We start from the raw sequence: 22077 nt of genomic DNA, 5'->3' as shown, positions 1-22077 counted from the left end.
GGTGGTATTAGAGTTTTTCCTTGAAAAAAATCAATTCACTTCCTTGTTTTGATTATTACCAGGAATGCCACAAATGAAGGGGTTATTTCTGCAAGACTTTACCCTCATGAGTAATTTCAATGACTATGTATGTAATGGTTTGTAAGATATGAATCTTTCAAATTTTTCCCCACCATAACTTGGGGCTTACATGTTCTACAATGCAATCAAAACAGTAGTTCTGGAGGAGTTTTAAAAGATGCATGATAATCTATTCCCATGAAATACATATTCTGAATTAATTAAACCCTTGTTGCATAACTTCTGTGAACACAATGATACACTATTTTAAGAAAGATGCGACAGATAATATGTTTATATATAGAACATATTGCATGGAAGGTCCATACCTGCTCCCTAACAGTGCTTTCCTGATAATAGTTCAGTATTGGTTTCACAGCTAGGTCATCTTCAAAAGTGGATTCATCCAAGCTGTAGTTCAAACTAACACTGATTGGAGATAATTTATCTCGAAATTCTGTTTCATCCTGTAAAAGGTAATCACATAATAAAAACAACACTTTAAAATGGCTGCTAAAGGCCAGGTAATAACGGCCACGAATTCAGGGTTTTGTCTCTGTTGAAGGAATCCAACAATGATTCTTTGAAGAGTGTCTTTGAAGACATTTTTTGATTATGTAGTATAGTTAGGAAAGCGAGGTTACTCACCTGTAACTGGTGTTCTCAGAACACATTGCCTCCACAGACCCACACTCTGGAAGTAGCTTGCTGAGCTGCGTAGACTCAGAACTTTTTCAAAGCAGTAGCCTAGAATGAGGCTGTATCTAAAACTCCCATCAGTTCTTGACCACCTGGTAGGAATGGAGGGAGGGCACGTGTGGATCTGTGGAGGCAATATTGTTGGTTTGTTCCATAACCAAGGATTTATACACATCAGCCTTGGTAAAAGTCCACCATCTTTATTGCCTATGCAGCCCCTTATATACTGCGAAAGCCCTTCTTTTCCCTACCTCACTTCCTCTGCCCTTCCAGGGTCGCCTTAATGCCTACCCAGACAGTGTATTAAGCAGTTCCAACTACAGGTGAGCAACACTAATCTTTTCTCCTTCATAAATATACCTCCACAAAGCCCCATTCTTGGAGACTGAGGAGCAGTAGTCATCCTGGAGGTTGTCTGAGAAGACAAAGACTAAATGACAGCTCTACTAAACTCTCTCTTCAGACTAGACAGCTATGCTGAACAAAGGTTTAAAGCAATACGTCAGAGGGATCCATATATTTCTTAGCTATTGGGATTTGGTGGAAATATGCCCACGAGGCTGCTATGGGTCTTCCAAGGATTCTGAATAAAATGGATGTGGTGACTCTCTCAACTGACAACCCTCACTTCTTTTTCCTTCACAGAAGAAGTGGATTAAGCAGATTAGATGCTTAATATTAGCTATTTAGGACTCCAGATCTGTCAAATAAGAAAAAGAGGGGTTCACTGTATGAAGAGAGGATAAGTCACCATTATCATTACTACTTTTCATTTATGTCCCACTTTTCCTTCATAGTTCTCAAAGTGGTTTATAAAGGTGGGTAACCATTATTATCCTAGTTTCATAGCTGAAGAAATTTGGACACCAAGAGCTTAACTGATTTGCCCAAGTCTTTCTGTTTTATAGTTATTTTCTAATGAGTTTCAGTGTTTTGTTCTTATGCACTAGAAAATCATCAGTGTGTGTTGTGCCACTGTTTACATCCAAATAACTTTGTTTGTTGCTTGCTGAAAATGTTTCTATTAAAATTTCAAGATCTAATTATTATTCCTTGAACTCAACTGGACAAACTATCTTTCATTGACTAAGGAATGGACAAGGTGACCTAATAGGTCTTTCTCACATTTAATTTTGTGATTATAGAATGTTTATGATAATGCTCTTACTTTTTGATCATTTGTATTTCTGAGATTAATAACATGACTGGCATTTTCCTATTTATTTATTTATTCCTCCCATAATACTAAAACTATGAGATAACAGCCAAGAATATTTTAAACAACTTACTCGGAGATAAACAACAAAGGCCCGACAATGGAGCTGTTTCTGTCTTTCTGTCACAATGAGGAAGAAATGATGTGACTGATGGTAATCAAAGAAGAGGGTCCTTTTAACAGCTCCTTTCTGTTTCAATGAATCTAATTGCAGTTCAGCTTGCAGTGCTAGAGAATGTAAGTAAATTAAACATTTAACATGGAAAGAAAAAATGGTGAACAAAATTATAGCTAATGTTAATAACAAACTCTTTCCAGTAAAACTCAAAGCCTTCATTTCAAAATGGGTTGCTAGATTACAGCACACTAGACATTGATCCAAAGTAGAAAATATGTATAATTTGAATTAATCTTTGTAACTTTATTTTCACAGTCAACATGTACTGTACACAATTTCTATTTCTTAAGATTCTTTCTTTTAAAAGCATTACAAAATAGTCAAGTTCTTGCTTTTATTTTGGCAATTGGATAAATTGCTCAGTTTAAATAAACAAAACAAAAACAGGCAGTATTTTCTTAACTTATAAAGGACTCAATGCTGTATTCTTTGAATGCAGTCAAAATATCCAACTCAAATCAATGAGCCATACATAAATTCATAGGTGTATAAAACTTTCTTACCTATCTTATCTGAAATACTTTGACCTTCAAAAGCCACACAGACTCTTACAGTAAAACTGTAAAAAGCAACAAAGAAAAATAATTAACGATAGAGCTTTGTACTGAGTCACTGATTCTATTATTTCTTAGTCCACTTTTCCCCTCATCTCAAAAGTTGTTACAGAGCGTTCACTGTCCTGACCCAATTCAGCAATCTGTCTCACTAGCTCTGTATCAAGCAGCCTACACACAGTCCTTTTTCAGTTTCTTATGATGAAATTAAAAAAAGTATCTGTGCATGTACCCTGCTCACAATCATGTATTCCTTGAGCACCAAAAACCTCAAAGGATAAAATCCTGATTCCACTGAAATCAATGACTAAAACTCCCATGTGGGGCCAGGAATTCACCCAAATACTTAAACAGAACTTTTTTTAGTGCACAAGGAATGAGAGATCAGACCAGAGAGTTTTCCATTTCAATTTAAAACTTTGCTGGAGTTGCCTATCAGATCAAGCCCTAAAGTAAAAGGTCAGAGAAATTAATTTTTCAGTGGTTGTTATTTATTACATAAATGCATTGAAGCTATATGCTAATAGCTTTATTTCTGGTGTGTGCTTTTCAAATCCCATGGCAAACGCTGTTCTCCACATAATAGACAGCAACATCCATGTCATTAAAGATAATCATACTGCACAACTTCAACACATAGCCACCTAAGTTATATATTTAAAACTGCCCACTTTCTTTCCTCTACATGTCATGTCACTGATCCTGACTTATACTGAAAAATTAAAAAAGAGACGATCTTATCTAACTACAGAGACTTACAGCACTTTATTTTAGCAAATTCTAGTGCATATATTTTCCTTAATAAATCCATTATTTTTTATCTAATCAAAGTACGTAAAGGTGAAACCATAAAATGTATTACTGGTTGTGGAAAGGTTTCATTTTAAAAAGAGATGTTTTATTACACAATACAAAATATAATTGTTTAATGAAATTACATTCAAAAGCTTTCACAAATAACCACTGATGATCCGTTAAACCATTATAACAGGGTTAATGCTATTAGAAAGGCTTGACTTCCTGCTAATAGACACCACTGGAAACCCATCTTTAGTAACATGCTCTTGATGTCTAGTACTTGACACTTCTTACTGAAGTCCAAATTCTGCAAACCCATACTCCCATATGTAGTCCCATAGTTAGTCATGGGAATACTCATTTGAGTAAGGGTTGCAGGGTGGGATATTAAAACTTGAAAATCTCCCTAGTTACTAGTGATTCTTAGAGATTATTACAATCAGTCTACACAGAGCCCGATCAGCATTGGAACTATAAAATTGGCACATTTCACGTCAGACAATGACAACAAGTTAGATAAAATCCAAACATTTCTGAACTGGTCATTGCTTTTAAACACTATACTAATGTTATGGTATGTACCAACATAGTCATGTAGTCAGCTCAAAACTAGTAATGTTACCTCTAAAATAACCTCTAATCATATTGTTACTGCGTATCAGCTTCCTCTGACAAGTATAATAAAAATGTGCCACATCTGGGATTCATATAACTCACATGACCTTACTCAACATCTTCCTTCAGGGCAAACAATTTCCTTCATTCCATTAAGCAAGACTTCACCATAGGCTCCAGAGGCTATTAGAAGTGTTGATTCCAATTCCCCTGAAAAACTGCAAATTTGGGCCTATTTTCATTTCTCCTAGAATTACCAATTAGAGATGAATAATTGACCATTTCTAAATATATGGGACAGGGAGAGTGGGCATTAAATGGAGAACATATACTTTGTTGAACTGACCTGCAAAGAATTTAGTCATCAGACTTTATAGGCCAAATTGTGGCACAGCTAGGGTAGCCGTGCAGGAAAGTAAGGAGGTACAAAGTGCCCTCTTATACCCCTGTGGCAGCTATCTGCACAACAGGTAACTGCACAAGAGGGAAATCAGACTTTGTGGAGTGGTTACGCCCCACCCCAACTCAGGTGGGTGGGAGCTGTAGGGAGTAGGCAGAATCTTGACTCTGCCCTGTCAATGCCCCTGGTGGTGTAGCTATGCTACTGTGTCAGACAGCGTGCTGGGTATAAACCCATCACAATGTACTCTTGCCCTGCAGCAGAAGGGAAACTGCTTCACAAGTCAAAATCCCCTTCCTTGGCTGACCGAGGGATAGTGCAAGAAGGCTGATGTGGAGGGGTTCTTTGCAAATTGATGCATTTCACTCAGATTAAGTGAAATTTAAGATTAAGGTGTCCCTTTAAGATCAGGAAATTTGCATAGTACTTATATTTAAAGCAGGACTTACATAAAACTACTTTAAAATTCATTATACTTTTTTGTAGTTTGAATTAAAAAAGAAATTATTGAAACAATACAATGTTAATGTATTTTGAAGAGCTGGGAATTACAATGATATGTTAAAGATAGGTTAGGAACATTGTAGTTTAGTCCAAGATCCTACTCTGCTTTCATAAATGCAGCAGATCTTCATGTACTTGTATGACTGAGATCTTCACGTACTTGTATGACTGACCCTTATATAAAAATCAAGGCTCATCCTTCCCTTCCAGGAAGAATAGGACCAGGAGGTGAATGTTTACATGGAAGAGCTTTTGCAGATCTGTCAGTCCACTGCATCCTCCCCCCTGAGAGGCAGGGCCAGAAAAACTATGGAGTAGGGAGTGTTTGGGTCCTCCAGCACCCCTGCTGAGCAGAGATCTACTGCATATTCAAGAGGCCCCAGAAGTCTCTAACTGAATGCAAAGATCCCCTCCACTTCTGGGCTCCCCACAGCTGAGACAACATAACCAGCAACATTGCCTCACTGCCCATGGCTTCCTGCCCAAGATGCTTTGTCTTTGAAACATGTGGAGAGGATATTACTCTCTTTAGAGCAGCAGTAGGGTTGCCAACTTTCTGACTGCACAAAATCAAACACCCTTGCCCCGCCCCTTCTCTGAGGCCCCTCCCCTACCCACTCCATCCCCCCCTCCGTCACTTGCTGTCCCCTACCCTCACTCTCTTTCACTGGGCTGGGGCAGGGATACAGGAGGGGCTCTGTCTGGGGGTGCGGGCTCTGGAGTGGGGCTGGGATGAGATGTTTGGGTGCAGGAAGGGGCTCTGGGCTGGGGTCAAGGGGTTTGGAATGTGGGACTTCGGGCTCCAGCCAGCTGGCACTTACCTCAGGCAGCTTCCGGTTGGCAGTGCAGCAGGGCTAAGGCAGGCTCCCTGATTGCCCTGGTTCTCTGCGGCTCCCTGAAGTGGCTGGCATGTCCAGCTCCTAGGCATATCCAGTTCCTAAGCAGAGGCAGCCAGTTAGCTCTGTGCACTACCCGTGCCCACAGGCACCACCCCCGCAACTCCCATTGGCTGCTGTTCCTGGCCATGGGAGCGGCGGAGTCAGCGCTTGGGGCGGGGGCAGCCCATGGAGCTTCCCTAATCTCCCCTGCGCCTAGGGGCCGCAGGGACATGCTGGCTGTTTCCAGGAGCTGCGCGGAGCCAGGGCAGTCAGGGACCCTGCCTTAGCCTTGCTGTGCCGCCAGCCGGACTTTTAACGGCCCGGTCAGCCGTGCTGACTGGAGATGCCATGGTCCCTTTTCAACTGGGCATTCTACTTGAAAACTGGATGCCTAGCAAACCTAACAGCAATAGTCTTCATACTATTATAGGGTAAAATACTGCTTCTCTGAGAAAAGAATATGCCTTGTTTAGAGTCTGTCCCCTAAACTCTTTCACCTTGGTCCTGCTCCCTCGGTCAGGTGGATTGTATACTACCCCCTCACCCCACATTGATGCAGTAGGCAGAAGATGTGGCTACTAGGGTTGGTTGAAAACAGGAGTTATTATCCTTTATAATTTTGAAACAAAATGAAAAATTTCTGTTTCATTTGAAATTTTTTGCAGCTGTTTCTGATGAAACAAACCAAATTCAAATGATTCTAAATGAGAATTTTGTCAATTTTGTTTTCTTTTTCCCTCTGGTCTCTCTATTTCCCCCAAGTGAAAATTTTCATTTAGAATAATTCTGTTGCAAAAAATCAGAAAATTTCAAATGATGTTCATTTTTCATGAAAATTATCATTTTGCTCCCAAAAGTCATTTATAATCAATGAAACTTGGAGGAAAATGTTTGACCAGATCTAGTGGCTACACAGCCAGGGATGCAGCAGCATAACTGCCTTTGCCTTATGCACAGCCCCTCCGTTCCTCCCCTATAACTGCAGTTGGGGTCCACGTGCTCACCTTCACACTATGTGAGCAGAGACTTTACTATGGATATACATGAAAATGGCACCCTACCCTTCTGAAAGGGGCACTTAGCAGTATGTACACAGGGTATGGGCGACACAGCAGAGCTTAGCAATACAAACTCTAAGTGGTGTTTACTATATTTAATTATACAGTGTAAAAATCAAGAGAATGAAAAACTCATCTCTTAGGATCAGAACCTCTGCTGATGGGAATCCTCACAGTTCCATTGATTTCAATGGTGCTATGAGGTTTTACACCGGTGGAGGATTTGTCTTTTAGTATCTGGTCAAATCCAAGTGATATTTTGGATCATTAATTTAAACTATATTAGTATTTATTTTGCATGCTAGCGTGAAGAACTGGGTACTGCGTATATGTACTACTGCCCACTTCTGGATGGAATTGGAACTGCACATCATAGGCCCTTGAAATGCTAGCACAGCTAATATGAGCTCCTTTAGCTCAAGTGCTAGTGAGCTGTGCTTTAGAAACAGGATGATCCAATTTGTGCCCTTTGTGCCATCCTGGTGCGCAGCACAGTCACAACTCTGAAATCATAAATTGCACAAAATTTGACACTGGGAATATTTAGTGCAGAAATATTTCTGAAGAGATCGTGCAGTTTAGTCATAAACATCATGAGATTGGTGGTAAATTAACTATTTTGAAAGTAGCATTGTGTTTAAGGGAGATCTTGTGACGTTTAAATGGGCTTGTTTGTACTATGCGGCACTCTATGCTTGTAAGAAGTGGGAAAAGCTAAAAATAATAGATTTTATAATAAGTAAGGCCAAGAGAGTTAGATCAGTTAAGCAAGACTGGAGTCAGAAGGGTTTCTGAGATCTGGAAAGTTGATTTATAGCTCTGTGGAAAAATAGAATGAGTTCAACTTTCAAACTTCTTACAAATGCAAGTTGGTATGGTGATTATTTAACAAGCAGGACAATTTTGAACAATTAAAGGAAGAGAACTGCTGTAGATAAGAAACAACTGGGAAATGGCATCTTTGTCCTTTAACTGTATGGCCTTGTCTGTATCATCAGTTTTGGATGACATGGAGGTAAGAACACCAGAGTCTTGTCTGCCATATAGTGTCTATTATTGCTACCACCATGAGAGCTACAGTGGGTGGCTACAAAATGAAGCCATGACTGAACAAACAACAATGTTTTTCCTCCAAACCTTAAGACAACAGAACAGTTTGCTTGAAATAAATCTATACCCTTCAACCTGATGTAAAAAACCCACACCGGTGTATTTTAATTCTAACACAACTAACTATTATAGAAATTTAAAAAGTGATCACGAGATATGATACATGCAGTTGCATCTCTAATTATCTTATTATAAGTTTTCTGCCTTGAAATTAGGAGCAAACAAAAGCTAGTGAATCTGTGTATATATAGTTACTCATGTCTTTTGTGCCAGCTGAATATTTGACTGTGAATATCTGTAAATATTATTTAAAATACATTGGTTTTGCCTTGTGACTCAATTAATGCCTAGCCGTTATCCATCCCCTGGGAGAGATGTATAAAGTCACAAATCACCACCTTATGAAGCTTGGAGACTCAAAGCTTGGTCTGTCAAAAACAAGGAGTGATGTAGGTTACACATGCCACAGTGTGGAAAGGCTGGACTGCAGAATTTTTTTTGATAGAATAGTTTTCTGCTGAGAGATGGAATTTCATTGAAAGAGACATGTTTTGTAGGAATGTGTCCATTTTGACAAAATTTTCCTTGGGAAAAGGTAAAAAGAAATAGTTTGGCTTTCCTGTTCTATTGTGATAGTATTAAAATGTTTTAACTATCATTTAGATTCATGTGGACTTTTATAGTCTATTAAATATTCACTTAAATATATGTATATATTGTAATATATTACATTTAATATTGTAAGACTCTAAAAGCAAAACAAAATGCATCAAAATTATCTAAATAAAACAATAAATTTCCCACCAAACATGTTGATTTTGATTAAACTACATTTTCTCTGCTCAGTATGGGTGTTGGAGGACTCAGCCTGTGCCTACATCATAGTCTTGCCAGGCTTGCCTCTCACAGGGGAGGATGCAGTGTACTGGCAGAACAGCAAAAGTTCAAGTCTTTCATATAAATGTTTTCCTCTTGGCTCTGTTTTCTATGGAAGGGAAGAATGAGCCTTGGCTTTTACTTAAGAGCTGAGCAACTGATCTGTCATATGAAATGCATTATAATTTGCTGTGTTTATGACAACAGAATAGGGTCTTTGATTAATCTACAGAATGTTCCTAACCTTTAATTAGCGTTTCAGTATCATTCTAAACTTTTCTATTCTTAGTATCTTAGCCGAAGTAAAATGCATGGACTAGATCATAATTATGAGGTATAGATCATATAAAAGTCAGAACAAAATGACTCAGTGGTCCTGACTTGAACTTTTTTGGAATTTCTGTTTTATGGAAATTTTTGAAATTGCCGGTTTTTCCCCTGATCTGGAACATTTTTTTTGTCTCGAAATATCAGACCTTTCCCTGGAAGGGAAATTCCAATTTTCATCCATCTCTCCTGAACTGAAGTTTGTAATAGAAAAAATTAATTTTGGTTTGTTGATGTGGAGCTATGTAGTGCATGAAGAATTTGATTGGGGACATATCAATACGATAAACAGAAATGATTGTCAGTTCTTAATACTACTTATTTACTATTATTGATAATTCATTCAACACAAAAGGAAACGTGGTTAAAGATTTGATACTATAGACTCCTATTCTGTTCACATACGAATCCTTGCCTTGCCACATATGAATCCATCTATAGCTGAACTGCAGAGGCAGATATCCCTCTATTTTGGTGAACCATTCACTCAAACACATAACAGTCAGCAATTTCTGTGTGGAAAACGTAACTCCTCATATTCGTCATTTTAGGACGCCTTTAGAAGCTCCAGTATTTAGTATACTTTCAGGTTGCCATGGTAAAAATCATTACCCCATGCCTAATCCACAGAAATCTGCATTCAAGTCACTCCAACCAAAGTTTTCAAATGCCTAAATCCATATTTTCTGGGATACTGATCATATCATTTGAACTGATTGGAGTAGCAAGTACTTAGCACTAGAAATGATCAAAGATTACTAACTCCCTCTCCCCGAAAACAACTCCCCAGAAAAATGTCAGAGTTGTTTCCATTTTGCAAGGTTCAAAACTGACTCACTCTTTGTTTTTTTCCTCCAAAAATTGTCACTACTTTTTATTTATTTATTATTAAAAGTTTTATAACCATTTTTCATTTACTGAAAACCTGGTTTACTGAAAATTTTCAATAAACCATTTCAACAGTGGATTAGATGATAAATTTTAATGACAAAGTTGCAATTTTTTCTGTGGCAAAGAACATCACCCCATTTTACAGCGTGGGAAGTGGAGGCCTAGAAACGGTAAAATGCTTGTGTGAGGGATTACCATAGTTTGATAGATTTACAGAGAGTGGACAGTCAGCACTTCTGAAAATTAGACTCTCCAAAATGCCTCAGATTAGTCTCCCAGAAATGGAGATATTCAAATCAAAACTCACAGATTTAGGCCGTGAGTTCTAACCCTGATTTAGATACCTTTTGGTTGTAAAGCCTTAGGCAAATCAGTTAACTTCTCTGAACTTCAGTTCCCTCATTGCTAAAATGGGAATAGTCCCATTTGCCTACTTCACATAAATGTGAGGCCTAACTAAATACCATTTGTAAAGTGTGATTAAAGTGTAAAAGAGCAGTCAGGCCAATAGGTGCTCAGATATCATTGTGATAAGCAGTGGCACTGGAATATTTTTAATAATGGGGGTGCTAAAAGGCAGTCCCCTTTCCCCTGTCCTACTTCCCTCCTCCCCCCTGAGCTGAGGCTGGGAGCAAAGCCCTGGGCATGGGGCGACAGCTGGAACCCTAAGCACACAGAGTGACAGCCGGGACCCTGGGCATGTGGGGTGGTAGCAGAACCCAGGAGTGCTGCAGCACCCCTGCACTCCTAGTTCCTACGCCCACAGTGATAAGTGCAAGGCAGAGGTAAGAACAGAACATAGGTCTCCCTGGCTCCCAGTCTTGTGTTCAATGTACTATTTAGTTTGGGGACTACTATTCCAACAGCCTTTCAAAAATTCAGAAGTGTGATTTATTTTAATTACAGGAACTGACTTTTTGATTTTTCACAAACATCTAGATAGTGAAAAGCTTCCACGGGACATTGGCTGAATAGTTTTGAATTTCAGAAAGTTGTGGCAAATTTGTGATGATTTTCTTAACTCAATTTTTGCATGAAGAGAATTTTGTTAGGAATATTTTCCTCAGCTTTAGTAGATGCCCTTCTAAGTAACACAGATTCCATGCTAGTAAAATTGTACATGCATAAAAGATCAGGATAAAGCCCAACGAATTTTGCAGAGAACAAAAAATCAAATTGTATGTGTTTATGGCATTTTGCCCTATACTTTAGTTTTATAATCTTAGATGATGGCTAAAACAATATTTTCCTAATACTGGAAAGCATACAGTAATCCAAATCTTCTTAGACTTCCTGAAACTTTTCTGGTAGGATGGTTTCCTTTCATTCTTCTAATTTTGAAATGTCAGTCAACAGGCATTTCACACAAGTTGCACAGCTGGCTAAGAGATACAGAAATCTATCCCATGGGATGGAAGAATTATTTGCCTGTTGGAGTTTCTCTACTAATTGTTTTCATATGTACAATACAAAGTTATATCAACGAGAGAGAAAAATTACAGCATGGAAAATCAACAGCTGCTCTTCAATCATTTTGGGAGACTGAATTAATTTACTTTGTATAGTAGAAGCTGAACCTTTAGGGAACTGTAGATTATAATATAATAGCCAGAAATGTAATCATCCTTCTACTAAGACACTTGAATTATGTGTAAAACTCTTGTAGATATAAACCAAAAACACCTTTCAGATTATTCCAGTACAAAGAATAAGTATTAAAGGAATAACTTTATCCATGTAGTACATTCTCTTCTCCCAATAATATATTGCATTTGGAATGTGACCCATGACAGAAATATTTTAATATTTCCCGACGAGCTGTGTAGGAACCAGATTTTTATTTTGGGGGAGTTTCATAGTTTCAAAATTTCTTCTGTTCCAGAATGAAAACAAAAAAATTAGAAATTTCTCACAGACAGAAATTCAAAAATGAATAAATACATAAATAATTTTGGCTAGTTGAAATGTATTATTCCAATTTTGTTATTATATATAATTTCAAAATGGCAAGTTGAAATGTTACATTTTGAAAAGGTCAACACTTTTTAAAATGTCTTTTAGCAAATTTTCTTCCTAAATGAATTTTTATGAAAGGCAGCATTTCTTCAAAAAATTTTTACTTTCAGCAAATCAGGAATTTCTGACAGAAGAATGTTCTGGCAGAAAATTTCCAACCAGCTCTAGCTGTCTGTCTCCATCTGCTGGTAGGAGGTTACTTTATCTTACTGCTCTTAAGACAATGAAGAAACATATATTAATAAATGGTGAATCTTTCCAAAAATCTATTTTTTATAAAGAATATATATTCTATAGCTCAATGTTTATAACAAAAGTGTGCTGTGTTTCTTTGTATTTGGGGTATTATTCACCTTATGATGTATAAATGAAGAACATGACACGTGAACAATGAAGGAACAATACATCTCCCACATTGATGGCGAATGTTTCCAAAATGCTAACATGGAATAATGCCAGTTTTTAAGTATTCACTGTTTGGGTTGAATAAATAAGCCTTTTTTGTGAGCTTCCGCTCTTTCTTCTGTTTCATTTCCCTTTACTACACTATACTACCTTGAAAGACTGAGTGAAAGCAAGACTCCAACTGGCCAAAAAGAGCTGGATACAACTTCCTCTGGAACTGGTTATAGGAGTGCAAAACAAGGCATTCCGTCGCTTCCTCAAGAGGACGAGCATTCTGCTTCCTCATACAAAATATGAGGTGAACCAAAGTGGTAGCACATTAAGTCAATAGAGTACCAGGGATGTAGCATCAATGTAATATCTTATACATGCTCAATAGACAACTGCATTCTTACCAAACAGGGAAATAGGTTCACTTTTGTTATTGGATGTTTTCCATCCAATCTGGTCTATGTTCCACACTCTCAGACACTGCATTTGAATTTAGAGCATGATCCTATGAGATGTGAGCATCCTCAACTGCCATGGGATACGATGGTGCTCAGCACCTCACAGGGTTGGGCTCTTGGCTACTACATTTCAAATGTTTATGAAGCAAGGAAAATAATTTGATTCTACTCTATGTTGGTTGGGTTCTAATACTGCCCTTGTTACTGCAGCATCCGAGCACCTGCACAGACACTAGAAAGATGTCTGGAACAAGAAGAGAAAGATTTCTTGTCTTATCACTGACTTACCAGGCCACCATAATCATAGACCCAGGAATGTGACAAGTTTTATTGTCTGGATTTACAATCATTGGGTGCAGCATGAGCTGAGCATCCACTGTCACAACAGGTCTTGCTCTACAAGTCAGGGAGAGAAACAAAGGTCAACACACGCAGCAGGAATAAGTCACTATGCAAATTAAGAGAGGTCCATGACTGCCGATCAAACATTTAACCTCTTAATAATACAATTATCTTAAAGGCAGCTGTAAATATGGTCCCTCAGGTGGATGGGAGTTTTGTTGTTGCTGTTCACTTTCCTGAAGAAATGAAGATTCTCTCTGGCAGAAAGTGTAATCTCTTTTTTTGCAGAGATTTGGTCATTTTGATAATTCTTAAATATTACAAGCTACCAGGACAAATCACTAAAACAGGAACTTGAATTTACAGTAGACAGACACAGATGCATAATTGTGCAAAGGACAGATATGTGCAACAAGATCCATTAAGCAAGCTCTGTTCCCCCGCCAGCTATATCAAAATGCTCACACAGGGTCAAATTCTGCCCTGAAGGCTCTGAAACCTGGACTAGGCTACACATTTGCACAGCTGATAGCAGTCTCTTAGTAGTTGTTTTACAACCCTGTCATCTTTCTTCCTTGATTAAAAAAAAAGGATATTTCAGATTTGCTGTCTCTGTAACTGTGCATGATTCTCTCTGAAAAGGGGATGTGATTTGGCTACAACGGAAGTTCTTAGGATATATCTTAAATCAGCCATAGGCTGCAACTTAACTGACAGATCTTGAGCCGTTTGACTTTGGAAGCCAGGGATAATGTTAACAGAAGAAGCGGCTGAAGATGGATATATATGGCTGCTGTGATAACAAATGTACAGGGTGCATCCATGAGTAACGGCTGGTGATTAATTAACTACCCGATAATTTAAAGTAGTTTATAACAGAGTTGGAAACAGAGAAAGTTCTATTACATGTTCACAGAGTATGATTTTATTATACATTAACTTATAGGAGTCTGATAAAAATAAATCACTATCCTTAAAGTTTTAATCTACAATTGGTGTTGTAGTGATATTTTTTCATTGTAACATCAGTTGAGGCCTCAAAAATGAAAGGATTTATTGCATTTTTGTAGAGCAGGGAAAACAATTTCTCAAACAAGCTTCAGTTTGTATTATTAAATGCAAATAGCCATGTTTGTCCAACAATACCAATTTCACATTAAAACTCAAATGTCAGGAAATGAAAAAAGATGAGGTGCTCATAATATTAACTTGCCAAATGGCACAAATCCCCGTTTGGGTTGCAAAATGAAATGTAGATCTATATATACTAATTCTGATTCTCCAGTACCCTGCATCTTGTGCGGTCATTTATTCCACTGCACAGTGGTTGCAAAACAATACCAGATCATCATGGTAATACTTTATACACGAGGTTCCATGAGGTTCCGGGAAATGGACCATCAGTCCACTGTACTTACTGCTGTAATGCACAAACTGACCTAATGCTACCGACGTGAGTTTTGTTACCCTTTCATTTCTTAACATTTGGATGTCCTACATTTGTAACCTTAGGGTAAGATCATGCCCTGTCATTGCAGGTGTGTAGGGTTGGGAAAAACAGAAGGCTACAAAGAGCCAGGCAGTTTGGCGGCACCGTTGCACTATTTATGCTCAGGACGGCTCAGTGTTTGGATGGGCACAGTTTTCTGTACAGCTCGATTAACAGAACAGCAACAGATTTTGTCTTAAGTTTCTGAGAGCTGTAATTTATTTTAAATAAAAGCTTGGATTTGCAGAAAACTATAGTAAACACATTGGAGACTAAAATTATGGGATCTGTAATTCATTAGCCACTGTGATTTTACTCCTGACTTTGAATTTTAGGCAAGTTTATAAAGAGGGAGCTATTTTGTTATATGTTTCATTAAAACAATACATTCTCCCTCATAAAAATGGTCTTGCCAGCAGTCTGAAAGCAGCAGTCCTTGTGCTTGTCATTGTCAAGTAGTTCACACCGTAGTGTTACTAAGCAGACAAGGCTACATGAAAATCTATAATTATTAGTAGGCGCCATTAGGCCGTGGTAGGAAGTATCTCTTCAGTCACATGGCTTTTTTAATTCTTCCTCATTAAGGACTCTTTACCTGAAACATTTAAAGCTTTCATTTTCAATTATTTGGGACTCAGCTCCATTCAAAAAAGCGTTGTTACAATTTTTAAATGGGGACAGTGTTATTTTTCTTGCCTTGCCTAACAAAGTTGGTAGAAGGATTTCATCAAAACACTTGTTTGTGGACTGAGACTGAGATAGGCACTTTCAACCAAAATGGAGAATTTTTCTGAGAATGATAAGCATGTTGAAGAGGGACTTATAGCACTATGGTATTTGCTGTTAAGAATGCACTATAATCTATCATTTATTTACATACAGTACAAAGTAACACAGACAGGGCCATCCAGAGAGGGGGGGCAAGTGGGGCAATTTGCCCCAGGCCCCGCAGGGACTACCACGAGAGTTTTTCGGGGCCCCTCGGAGCGGGGTCCTTCACTTGCTCCAGGGGCCCCGGAAAACTTTTGCGGAGCCCGGACTCCCGGAGCTTCTTCCACTCCAAGTCTTCAGTGGCAGAAGGGCCTTCTGCCCCGACCCTCGCCGCTGAATTACCACCAAAGACTCGGCACTTTGGTGGTGGGTCCCTCTTCAGCTGTAATTCGGCGGGGGGGGGGGCCTGCTGTAGGTCTTCAGGGCACTTCGGCGGTGGGTCCCAGAGCAGAAAGACCCCCCGCCGCTGAATTATGGGCCCCCCGCCACCAGAGACCCCAGGCCCCCTGAATCCTCTGGGCTGCCCTGAACACAGAAATGCGAAATAAGATTGCTTGCGGATCTCCTGCTTGAGCTGTAAAACAAAACTTCCATAAAATTTACCACATACCTGTAAACAGCTACTTTCCCAGCTCCAAATGCACCTACTATTAAATCTGGAAAAACACAAAATAATTTTGTAAGAACTACTAGCTAACCTCCAGCACAATTTTGCAGCCTAATTTATTTATATTCAAAATACAATTACATATAACAAATGAGCTACTTTCCAGGTCATTCTACAAGACCATAGTGAGGAAGAACATTTCACATTTTTGCCATGGTAGCATATTAGTTCACTGTCAGCCTATATAACACAGAGTCATCCATGGCTCAGCCTCTCTCCATCTTGTCTTGGAAGGGAAACAACTCTTTTTAAAAAAATCCACATATTTTACTCCAAACCATTACCTGTCTGACACACAAATAAGTGGCAAACAGATGCAACTTTTTGTGTGGACAATCTCATAACAGTTTAAATTAATGTAGTTTAAATCATTTTTTCCTGGTGACCTCTGATCCCATCCTGATTTATTAGTTGAATTGTATGTTTGTTAATTTAGGTATTTTTATATCTATCTATAAAGAAAGTAAATTTTATAGTTTAAATTATAATCATATATTCATTTAATTTGCAAGGGAGGTCTGTGTCTTTAAGAGACCCAGTAGTGGCACACTCTAGGAACCTGGTGGCTGAACTTTGTGACTTTGTCTTCACCCGCAACTATTTCAGATTTGGCGACAATTTATACCTTCAAGTCAGCAGGACTGCTATGGGTACCCGCATGGCCCCACAGTATTCCAACATTTTTATGTCTGACTTAGAACATCGCTCCCTCAGCTCTCATCCCCTAATGCCCCTGCTCTATTTGCACTATATTGATGACATCTTCATCATCTGAACCCATGGGAAGGACATCCTTGAGGAATTCCACGAGGATTTCAACAATTTCCACCCCACTATCAACCTCAGCCTGGACCAGTCCATGCAAGAGATCTACTTCCTAGACACTACAGTGCTAATAGGTGATGCTCACATAAACACCACCTTATACTGGAAATCTACTGACCGCTATACTTACCTACATGCCTTCAGCTTTCACCCAGACCACATCACATGATCCATTGTCTACAGCCAAGCTCTAAGATACAACCACATTTGCACCAATCCCTCAGACAGAAACAAACACCTACAGAATCTCTATCAAGTGTTCTTAAAACTACAATACCCACCTGATGAAGTTAAGAAACAGATTGACAGAGCCAGAAGGGTACCCAGAAGTCACCTACTACAAGACAGGCCGAACAAAGAAAGTAACAGAATGCCACTAGCTGTCACCTACAGCCCCCAACTAAAACCTCTCCAGCTCATCATCAAGGATCTACACCCTATCCTGAAGGATGATCCCTTACTCTCACAGACCTTGAGAGACAGGCCAGTCCTCACTTATAGACAGCCCCCCAACCTGAAGAAAATACTCACCAGCAACTACACACCACACAACAAAAACACTAAGTCAGGAACCAAACCCTGCAACAAACCCCAGTGACAACTCTGTCTGCATATCTATTCAAGGGACACCATCATAGGACCTAACCACATCAGCCACACCATTAGGGGCTCGTTCACTTGCACATCTACCAATGTGATATATGCCATCATGTGCCAGCAGCAATGCCCCTCTACCATGTACATTGGCCAAACCAGACAGTCTCTATGCAAAAGAATAAATGGACACAAATCTGACCTCAGCAATTACAGCATTCAAAAACCAGTAGGAGAGTACTTGAACCTCCCTGGTCACTCAATAACAGACTTAAGAGTGGCAATTCTTCAACCAAAAAACTTCAAAAAGAGACTCCAAAGGGAAACTGCAGAACTGAAATTAATTTGCAAACTGGACACCACCAAATTAGGCCTGAATAAAGACTGGGAATGGATGAGTCATTACAAACCTAATTTTACCATACTAATTTCTACCTACTGTTACTCATACCTTCCTGTCAACAGTTTGAAATGGGCCACCCTCATTACCACTGCAAAAGTGATTTTTCCTCCCTTGGTATTCTACTCTTAATTGAATTGTCTCGTTAGACTGACTCCCCACCTGGTAAGGCAACTCCCATCTTTTCATGTACTATGTATAAATATACCTGCTACTGTATTTTCCACTCCAGGCATCTGATGAAGTGGGTCCTAGCCCACGAAAGCTTATGCCCAAATAAATTTGTTAGTCTCTAAGGTGCCACAAGGACTCCTCATTGTTTTTAAACTCTCGGAAGTTATTTTAATGTAATTTAAATTTGTTAAATTAATTTAGTTAAACCAGTGCAAACATAGTGTGTAAACCAGTCTACAGATTCTCTGTTGAGTAACATATCCCTGCCAGCCACTCTTGGGCTGATTCTCCTTAAACTGGATTTACACTGCTGGAACTCCAGTGGCTTCACTGGAGAGCACACTTCAATGGAGGTGAGAATGTGTGAGACGTTTCTCCCCTTGAGGCACTTAGGCGCTCCCTTTGTGATAATGGCTCTCTCAGACAGCTCTCAGTGGACTCGAAGCCTGGGCAAGTGGAACCTGAAGAGAAGTTTACCTCCTTGGTTAAGATGTTGTGAGGTGAGGCATCACAAGACAACAGCCCATGTGGCAAAAACTCTCCTAAGATTTTCCACCCAGCTGGGTTCCCTGACTCTCACAATAATCCAAATGGATTTAATAAGATATTTCTCAAGAAGACAAATGGGAAAGAAACTTCACACTATATCAAAAACAGACAGAAAAAAGACAAGCAAAATAGGGGCTTCATTAAACCTATCATCTATCCTTGCAGGCTTTAAAGCTATGGTTTAAGTTAGAGCAGCTGATTTCAGAATCTGAGCTTCCATATAAGAAGCCATATAAGCTTCATGGCTGCAAAGAAAAGCTTGAAGTGGTGACAGATGTCTGCCTGAATGTGCTGAGTCGGAGGACTGGTCTACATAGAGCGACCCGTCAGCAAGGGTGAGAAGAAAAATTGGGACATGGGGTGAGGGTAATAGGCACCTGTATAAGACAAAGCCCCAAATATCGGGACTGTCCCAACAAAATCATGGCATCTTGGCACCCTAGGTCTACACCAAAAACGTACATCGGCATGGCTGTCTTCTGGGGTGTGAAAAATCCACACACCTGAGATACATAGCTATGCTGACCTAATTGTTTTAGACAGTGCTAGGTCAATGGAAGAATTCTTTTCTCAACCTAGTAACCACTTCTCAAAGAGCTGGATTACATATGCCAATGGAAGAACCTCTTCTCTCAGTGTAGTTAGTGTCTACACTGAAGTGCTTCAATGGTAAAGCCTCCGAAAGCCACCTGACTGCTGTGCTTGGGGCAGCAAAAAACATAGAGCCGCTCCTGACCCCAACATGACCTGCCCCAAAGAACTTGAAAGTGCATGACTATTAGCTGGGAACAGAGGAATTAGAGTGAATAAGCAAACATTAAAAGATCTGATTGTGTTAATGGTGATGTATATAATCTAAAATAAGGATAATAAAGATGATGTCACTGTACATTCACACAGAATAGTTTATCGAAAGGTCCATCCAGAATTCAACAACAACTGTGGTCAGTTTATTATAATGCATTAGTTCCATTGTACTCTGTTTCACTGTCATTTAGGGCCCAATCCAACTCCTACAGCACTAAATGGAAAGAGCCTTTTCGACAGTGATAGGAGTTAGGCCAAACCCTTCATTAGCTAAGTAACAGTTTTGAACATGCATAATGTCAGAGTCATTTATGAGCAGTAGTTTGTAAGTTTATTGTGTGTTGTGTAAAGGAAAAGCCATTAATCATTTCTGTGAAACATACGTGCAAGACATCCAAATTATCTGAAGTTTGGCAACTTTCTTCTCCTAAAAATAGATGGAAGTTGTCTTCATTACTTGCTTTTTTATTGCTGCATATGAAATGTCACTGATGCAAAGGTTATTAGCTGAAAAACAAATGTTTGACAAGGCAATTGGAATTTCCACAGCAAAAAAGTAATCTTAACTAACTGTCAGGATCTCTTCCAAATGAAGCCTGAAGAAAAACATTCGCAAGCTGGAACATAAGACTGTACCCTTTTCATTAGTTAGGGTTTGTTTTCTTTTTTCACAAAGGCAAGTCACTATGGCCCTAATTTAAAAAGAACAATCGGCTATGAATCACTAATAAGAAATACCTATTAGAGTGTTTCCACTTTAATTCCAACTTCCAAAACTGAAATCCACTGCAAACCCCTGAGTAATGCCCATGGATGAGAATGGGAGTTATACATACGTATGAAGAAAAGAAATGATCATTGATAAATTATCTATCTGATCCCATCCTGTAAGGTGCTGCATTCCTCTGGCAAAGTACTGAATGGCCTCAGTTCCCCATGGACTGCTCCTATTTATACAAGTTGGAGCAGAAGCATGTCCATTGGGAGCAAAGGATGCTCAATACTGGGCCCCACCTGAGAAACATTCATATATTTACAAATGCAACATGGGGTCTCCCTCTCATAGATACAGAGCAGGTGGTTTATGACGAGGGGAGTTTTCTCCCAAGATATCTAAATGTAACCCACAAGGTTACATTAAAATCCTCCCCAGCTTTATCAATATTTGCTGAATACCCATAATAGTCAGATTAAGAAGGGAATTCAGCAAATTGTCAGTTCAAAACTTACCATTTCCCGCTCCTTTTGGACCCAGAATGTCCTGGCTGCTTTCTCCCTTGGCAGAAAATGGCCCTGCCAGGCTAAGTGATCCATAGGACTGAAATGTCCTAGAACCCCATTGTGTCATAACTCAGGAAACAAGCTCCAAGTGACCCCAAAGAAATTTCAAGAGGCATTTCCACTGAGAACTGTTGTAATAATTGGGCCTAAAATTTACCCTAATTGTAAGCTCTGATGTAGAAAGTGAGTGTAAATTCATGAATTGTCACAATGACCTGCTGTAGAAAATAGTTTACGATGTAAGGAGGAGACAGAAAGACTGAACTAATTTAAACAGAAAGGGTTTTACTGATATCACTCAAGGACTATGTTAAGTTTATGACTGGTAAACAGCAGAAGCAGAGGACAGAAGTTAGGTGTGTCGGAAGTTAGGTCTATTGGTGGACAAAATAATGAGAGGATGGCCTATTCCACCCAACACTCCCTTTCTATGTTCTTAGAAAGAAAAGACTTTGGGGAAAAATTAGCAGAAGCAGCAGCTGTCTGCAGTGAGCTTTATCATCATAGTTGCAACCCCCATCATCTCTTGGGATCCCAGACCACCTTTGTCCTAATCCTGAGACATGTCCTGACCAGACTGGGCCAGAGAGAGGGACCCAGATGGCTCTGACACCTCCAATGGCTTAAGATAAATCTCAGCCACCATCTGAGATGTGAGACTCCATTACCCCCCTCCTCCGCCATGTGTGACCTTTTCTTTGCCCACCTTTCTAATTTTCTTTCCTGTCTCTCTCCTTTTGCCTTCTGTTTAATAAGATACTATTTTACCTGTCCAAGACTGCATATTTTGCAACCCTGTTGTGAGCCTTTTACCAGAGAGACGAAACTAAAAGCAATGCCCTAACCAGCCCGATGCTGGTACAAGTTTGCCAGGTCTCAGAGTGGCTGATAAGACCATGTGTCTTGCAAGCACTGAGGTTGCAAGTGAAAGTCAACACCAGAGACAGAAGCTCCATTTTCTACCTTTCTTCCCCTTTTTGTGTGTGTTTTGTCTTCTAAGTAACAGGATCAGACTTTAACAACGACTACAATGACAGTTCCAGGCCATCTCAACTAACTTCTGTTCTTGATAGCTATTACCATCTTTGATGCCATCTAAAAGGTTGTCAAACAAGGTTTTTTTCCTTTCAGAAACTCTCTCCAG

General features: G+C 39.3%; 1 protein-coding gene across 1 annotated transcript in view; it reads right to left on the bottom strand.

The window, feature by feature from the left end:
• Nucleotides 1-22077, bottom strand: part of ITGA8 (integrin subunit alpha 8) — a 182056-nt gene that overhangs the window by 80633 nt on the left and 79346 nt on the right. Inside the window, exons 14-18 of the mRNA XM_050939513.1 lie at nt 16247-16292; nt 13323-13430; nt 2657-2712; nt 2049-2203; nt 390-527 (exon numbers count right to left, since the gene is read on the bottom strand). Coding sequence (XP_050795470.1) covers nt 390-527; nt 2049-2203; nt 2657-2712; nt 13323-13430; nt 16247-16292 — 503 coding nt within the window. The remainder of the gene's footprint in view (nt 1-389; nt 528-2048; nt 2204-2656; nt 2713-13322; nt 13431-16246; nt 16293-22077) is intronic.

The sequence above is a fragment of the Gopherus flavomarginatus genome, chromosome 2 (genome assembly GCF_025201925.1).
Source record: "Gopherus flavomarginatus isolate rGopFla2 chromosome 2, rGopFla2.mat.asm, whole genome shotgun sequence".
NCBI classification, from domain to species: domain Eukaryota; kingdom Metazoa; phylum Chordata; order Testudines; family Testudinidae; genus Gopherus; species Gopherus flavomarginatus.
Note: the sequence above shows the minus strand (reverse complement) of the source record. Positions and strands in the feature narration are given on the sequence as shown.